Below are 6,799 nucleotides of genomic sequence, written 5' to 3' on the forward strand. Positions count from 1 at the left end.
GCAAGTATAATTTAGATTCTGAAAATTATTGTTGAGTTCTGTGAAATGAAGGGAATCCAAAACTGGAAACATTACACACATGACAAGCAAGTCTTTGTGTAATAATCACATCTGTGTCACTACTTCAGAGGGTTTTGACCTTGTGCTAGAAAAGTTACAAACATATTTTGACTTCTGGAAGTGACATATGCACTGCAGAACTGCCTGTTATAAACCACAACAATATTAAACTGTCTCTCTGTGTATCCATCCTCCTCCAAAGCCAACACAAGGCTTAATTTTCCAGCTTCTCTTTGCTATTGATGTTCATTCTCTCCCTCTCAAGACCCCTTATTTAACCTTGCAGGCAAAAGGAAAGGAGTTAATGCAACTTCTATAACCTGAGAGCATTTTGAGTTACTCAAGGTGACTCACTTTCCATGAATTTAAAACAAAGTCTTAGTCAAGTGACAGATGCCAGACAACAGTAAAAACCCTACATTTAAATCCAAGTGCCTGGCTCTCCCCACCTCCTAAATGACTGCCCAGCAGTGCATATTAATGGCTTATCTGCACAAGTTATTCACCAACCTGACGAAGCTTTCTTGCAGCTCTCTTAGTTTCTTTCCTTCGTTTTATTGTCTTCTTCAGCCTCTCCTTCCCCACAAAGTCTTTTCTCTTTTCCCCCATTTTCTCCAATACTTTTTTTCTTTCTAAACCATTTTCTTCCCTTCTCTGTCTCCACCCTCTCTGAGGCTCTGTTCCCTTATCTCCTTTTCCTCACTTCTGTATCAATTTCATCCCCAGTGCCAGATGAAGTTCCTAGAATTGCTCAGGAGCAGACTTTGCCCCTTTTGTCTGCCTGCAGAGGAGGGAGCCTTGCAGCTGGAGAATGTGCAAGCAGTGCATTCTTGTCTGTGCCCTTTGCTTGATTTGCCCTTACATCTGGGCTCCAGCAGCTAGCTGAAAGCAATCAGATCCTTGCCCAGGCCACACCAAGTGTTCTTGGGATACCCTAGGTGAAAACCATCTACAAAATTACTCATCAGACACTTCAAAACAACAAAAAATTGCTAAGAAAGGAGACTACTTACAAATAATGTGGGTCTTATGCTTGAGCAAGTAAGGGATGTCACACAGGCTATAAATGAAAGGTAAGTTTTTGAGTGTAGATTCATGAACAAGGTTCACAGGTAAATTACAAATATAAACAAGTTATTTAATATTTCAACATTGCACAAGGTTGTTAACATTCTAAATATGCCTGTCAAGTTGTGTCATCCCTACCTCATCTCAAATGCAAAGGCCTACCATAACAGAACTACCAGCTCCACACTGTAGGTGATACTCCCTTATGCTGGTGTCATGAACAAACTCTCTCAACCACTAGAACAGGATGAGGCTTTCTCTGTATGCTCATGCTCTTAAGACTCCTGCACCAGTTTGGGGTTTTTTTGCAGGAAAATAGAAAAAAAAAATCTAGCAGCTGGTGAAGACAGTGCATGTACACCTATGTACAGGCACACAGAGTCTATTTTATGTACAACACCATGATAGACTCACTGCCTTTATAAATGCATTACTTGGGTTCACCCTAGACTAACAGTAGACATCAGAACATCCTCAGAAGAAAGGGGTCTTTCACAGTCCAGTTTCTGTCTTTGAAGTAGCTCAGGTAACACTGTACCTTCTCAGCAGATGAGGTTTTCAGTGTTATTTCATTCACAACAAGGAAGCCAAATCACATACGGAGAAAAGGCCATACAGAGTAGGCACAGTCAAAGCTCTGTCATCGTTATCCAGGTTCCAAGGCAATGGGTGCTCCCTGTGAGGCTGGAAACCACACACATTCCTCTTCTTGAGAGACTACAATGCACCACTGGAGTCACAAAGCAGTTCATTACCCACGCAAAACTAGAAATATACAACCACAATATAAACAGAGACGTTATTTGTAAAGTACGTACCACATAAAATACACATTGGAAATTAAGGGGATCTATTCTTTCAGGGAGGAATTATGGTGGGCCCAGGTAAGGTAAAAAGGAGAGGAACCCATATTGTACAGAAGAGAGAGCCATATAATCCAGCCCTCCATGTGAGAGAGACAGCCAGTACTCAGGGATCGGACATCATGACTCGCTGTACTTGGCTGCAGGGGGATGGAAAGAAACCTCTGCCAAAAAAAAAGACATGTGGAGCAGCAGCCCAATTTCAGACTGCTATTAACTTGTTTAATGATGGAAGAGAGATGAGGAGAAAGACCTGCTGCAGCTCTTTTATAAAAACAATGTCACAATACTTTATGTAAAGGATGAGGACTGCAGCCAGCAGTACTTAGCCAAATTAATTGAGATCTGGAAATAATAGTATAACATGAAGTTTAGTACTAGCTAAGCAGTTAGCAAGCTGATTTCTAGAAGCACTGACTGGCCCATGTCCATTTTAAAAACTTCCAGCAAAGTACTGCTGCAGTGACAAACACAAATGAAGCAACAGACATATTAATTTCCCTTTCTTGTGTGCAGCTATTCAGCTTTCCTGGGCAGTGGCAGCGAGTGTTCATAAAGCAACTTTCAAACAAGTGTTTTCTATTAGAAGAGACAAAGAATTTCCCATCAAAGTTCCAAAATACAATAAATTATTTACCTTCTAGATGATGCTGATCTATTTCACCAGCTAGTTTGGTGAGTTGCCATTTCTACTTGAAAGCTTAAGGAGGCAATGGAAACAACCTGAAGTACAGCCATACACCATTAACACCTGACAGCACCACTCCTTCCACCTGCTGAAGAGTTGGGTAATTAACGTAGAATGTGTTACTTCTGTCAAAACTACCCCCTACCAGCAAGATACACACATATATTCCACCTTCAAGCTCTGTTTCCACTTTTTATCTTTCAGGGCACTGTAGAAGTTCTTCTCTTATACAACACCAAATGACAAACATCCTTACTTCTACCAACTCATTTTTCCTGATTATAATGGCACCTTTTTCTTTTTACAAACAGATTTGTGTGCTGAACACTAACAACTGTTTTTCCCTATTAAATGAATAAATGAGCAAAAGTAAAGGTGAAGGACACAAAAGAAGAAGCAATCTATACGACTGACAACAATAAAGAGCTGAAAGACTCAACACTTTTCTCTAAGATAGTTTAGAGATTTTATCCCTATGCTCTTACTGAACTGAAGGGTTGCACCTAGAGCAGGTGCTGTTCAAATGTCATCAGCAGAAGTCCAGCTGCAATTCAGTACAGGACATACACAAAAGCAGTACCAGAAGGCTTAATTCTTTACTCTTTACACATAATTATTTATACTTTACACGTTTATGCTTTCCCTCCTTTGTAGCTGCCAGTTATTTGCAGACTCTTAACAGCAGCTGAGCCAACTTTCGGGACACTCCAACACAAGCCAGATTTAGTATAACTGGAATATAAGGTGCTGATACATCCAGAGCAAGATGTGATGAAAACCAACAGACCTCACTGAATTCACCCAATTTTTCTTTTCTGTGAGAATATTCACTTCTAGTACAAAAAGTCAGTTGAAGTTCAGCCAGAAATTTTGGGTTCTGTGGGACTTTTTTACAACAGCAACACAACAGCTTTACTGCAATGGCTGCGTCATCCCAGCATCCCTGAGTGCAAGGCTCACAGGCTAGAGCGAACCCTAACACACCTCAACAGACCTGCCACCCTGGCATTCTGTGTTACAGATCCAGAGGCAGCAATCACTGCTCAGGACAGAACACCACTCCACCCGGCAGCCAAATGGCAACCCTGGTTACATCTGCCAAGATACCATGGTTAATTCTGCTCAATCTAGCTGATGTAGGTAGAAAAGATTTAACTCTGAAGGGAGCAGCTTTGTACTCCGTCATGAGACCGCAGCATAAAGCATTTTTTAAAACTTTGCCTTTCAGAGGCAACATTACTGGCAACCCAAAAAAGTATGGTAAAAAGACGGTAACTTCATTAAGTTCCCCAGAGCCATACATATTCAACACAGCAAGCAACTCAGACTTCAGAACCATTGTGCCTGCTGCTGAATAAAACACATCTGGAAGTCTCTAAGTGATCCCACTGAGCGGTATAACTGAAAACAGAATTTGGTATTGCGTCTTCAAATCTTAACTTCAGAATCTTTAAAAGACCATCTTTTCAGATCTGACTGTATTTGCTTCAGATATTGAATCAAAAGCCCTGATGAAATCCAGCACCAGTGTGTTTCATCAGTCAACAGAAAGTCTCACAGAAGACTCATAGAAGTGGCGGATGATTTTTGTCACCCTACAACTGAAGTCTCAATGTTTTAAAGACAGATTGAATAAAATACAATGTGAATACATGAGGAGTAATTAAATGCTATATTCTTAAGATAGCAGTTTAAGATTTGTTAGTAACACATTAAAAACACCACTCTCATCTAAGGAAACAGACCATCGATTTCAGATTTGCCCCATCAATTTAATTCTGTTTTGTTTCTGTGTTCTTGCAGCAAAAAACCAGCAGAGTAAAGCATACTTTTAACAGAATTTCATTTATAATACTTCAAGATGCAATAAGACAATGCAATAGTTTAGCTGGTACCTGAACTGAAATATACCCTCTTCAGAAACAACTACTCAGCACAGTGTCCGGTTAGAGCCCAAACCAACCATGACAGTTCCTTGTAGGTTTCCACCAAAACTCCATCAGTGTTCTGCATACTGTTTGATAATGGGCCAAATTCTGATCTCTGTGCCCAGCAGACATGACCACGCAAATCTGTTGGTGGTGCAGTTGTAAGGATGCTTTGGGATTTGATAAGGGCTGATGGCATGTACAACATTTGTGGGAAGTCAGGAGAGACATGTAACTTCTTCTACCCTTTCTGTAAGCTGATTGTAAAAGCACTTCAAATCTAGTGATGTAAAGAAAACAACTCACATTTGGTGTACAGATAACTAGGAACTGGGAACTGGCTGCTGTCCTTAAGCACAGCAGTCGCTTTAGCACAGCTGTCCATTTGTACTGGGCAAGAGCCCTTAGAAAATGGGAAATGCCCACTAACTTTATGGGAACACAGTTGCAGAATTGCTTCCTGTTTTATGCAGAGAGAATGTATTACAGCTAGGCACTGCCGTGAGGTAAACTTTGATAAGTGATGACTTTTCACTTACAACTTTCCCTCTACTTTGGGAGCTGTGTTGTCTGAAAAACTAGAAAAGGAAAATATTTACCTGAATTAAATGATTCACAGAAATTATATGTTTAATCATCTAAAGAGTCATATAATGCTCATAACACGTATCTTTAAGTCCAAAGGAATCTTAATATCAAAGTGGCTAATAAATGACTCATAAATGCCTAGTGATTTGAAAAGGCTAGTGGATATTTCACTGTGAACCCTAACAATTTGCCATCTATGCCTGATCAGCTGAGGACTTAGGTACATCTATGTAAAGGGAGGAGAAAATACAGTTAAAATAGTGTGCTAACAGTTTACAGTCCTGTAGTGCTATTCCACTGATGGAGAGACACGGGGCCTGAAGCCTCATGCAATGCATTTCAAAAGCGAATGCAAGTAGGAAGAACAGGGTCTGTGTTTCCGTGGCATTTTAGGCTTCTTGCGTGGGGTTTCCAGTGGAAATCACCGGGAGCGCACACGCCTCTCGGTAGCGATGGTGACGCCCGGGCTGTGCAGGACTGATACCTCACGTGGCTGTCACATACCAGGGATCCGCGCCTGTCCCGGCCCCGAGCACCCGCGCCTGTCCTGGCACCGGCTGGGCGCTCCCCGGCTATCACTTATCCGCCACTGCAAAGCTCAAACAGAGGGAAAGAAAACCGGCGAAAACCAAAGGAGGACGCCGGGCCGCCGGCGAGGGCTGTCAGCGAGGTCTGTCAGCCCGGCCGTAGCACGGGCACGGGAAGGCGCGGAGCGGAGCGCGGCGGCTCCGCTCCCACGGCCGAGCGGCTCGGGCGGGCCGGGGCTGCCGGCGCTGCGGCCCCCGCCCCGGCGCTGCCGCCGCTCCCTCCCCGGGAACCGAGCGCGCTTCGCACGTGGGCCGGTGCCCGCAGCCCCGCCGGACGCTGCCCCGCCGCACTCACCCGCAGCTGCAGCCGCCCGCTGGCGGCCGCGGCGGCCGCGCTGTGCCGCAGCTCCGCCGCCTGCCCGGGCCGCAGGAGGCTCCGCGTGAAGCGCCGCGTTCGCTCGCCGGCCATGGGCGCCGGCAGCCCCGCGCTCCGGCCGCCGCTCCCCGCCCGGGCCGCGGCGCCGTCAGGAAGCGGAACTGGGGGTTTCCCTCCCGCTCCCTCCGCGCGGGGGAGGTGTGCGGGGCGGGGGCCGTCCGCCGCCGCCGGGCCCGCGGACCCTCCCCGGGGCAGCGTCGCGCCCCCGCCGCCCGCGCTGGCCATGTGCGCGCTGGGCCAGCGCCGGCCCGAGAGGCGCCGCGGGGACGGCCCCGCGCCCGCCCCGGCTGCTGCGAGACGGCTGCGCACCGAGGGGGATACGGGGGCCCCCGGGGGCGACGGGGCTCCGGGAGGGAGCCCGAGCCGGGCCAGCGCAGCCGCACCGCTGTCCGTGAGTGTAGTCACCAAAGGATGCTCTCCCGGCAAGGCTGCGGGTGGGTTCGGCAGGGGAAGAACTACTCTTGGTATTAACCACTTGCTAAGGTAGGAACCCCGGCTCACGGGATGAAACCGAAGTGGTCTCCAGGTTTCATGAGAAAAAAGCTCTTTGGTCATCGCCACCGTCCAAGGAGCTCTTAGAAAGCATCCTTCAAACAGCACAGAGAGCCTACACTGATCAAGGCTGGATGTCTCCCAGTCCT

The 6,799-nt window shown here is 46.2% G+C and overlaps 1 protein-coding gene across 3 annotated transcripts in view; it reads right to left on the bottom strand.

The window, feature by feature from the left end:
• DOCK10 (dedicator of cytokinesis 10) overlaps positions 1-6,223 on the bottom strand; it is a 144,979-nt gene extending 138,756 nt beyond the window's left edge. For all 3 annotated transcript variants that reach the window (XM_032119615.1, XM_032119617.1, XM_032119609.1), the window contains exon 1: positions 6,078-6,223. In XM_032119615.1, the coding sequence (XP_031975506.1) occupies positions 6,078-6,191 (114 nt within the window). In that variant the 5' untranslated portion in view covers positions 6,192-6,223. The remainder of the gene's footprint in view (positions 1-6,077) is intronic.
• Between the last annotated feature and the right edge of the window lie 576 nt (positions 6,224-6,799).

The sequence above is a fragment of the Corvus moneduloides genome, chromosome 10, assembly GCF_009650955.1.
Source record: "Corvus moneduloides isolate bCorMon1 chromosome 10, bCorMon1.pri, whole genome shotgun sequence".
Classification (NCBI taxonomy): domain Eukaryota; kingdom Metazoa; phylum Chordata; class Aves; order Passeriformes; family Corvidae; genus Corvus; species Corvus moneduloides.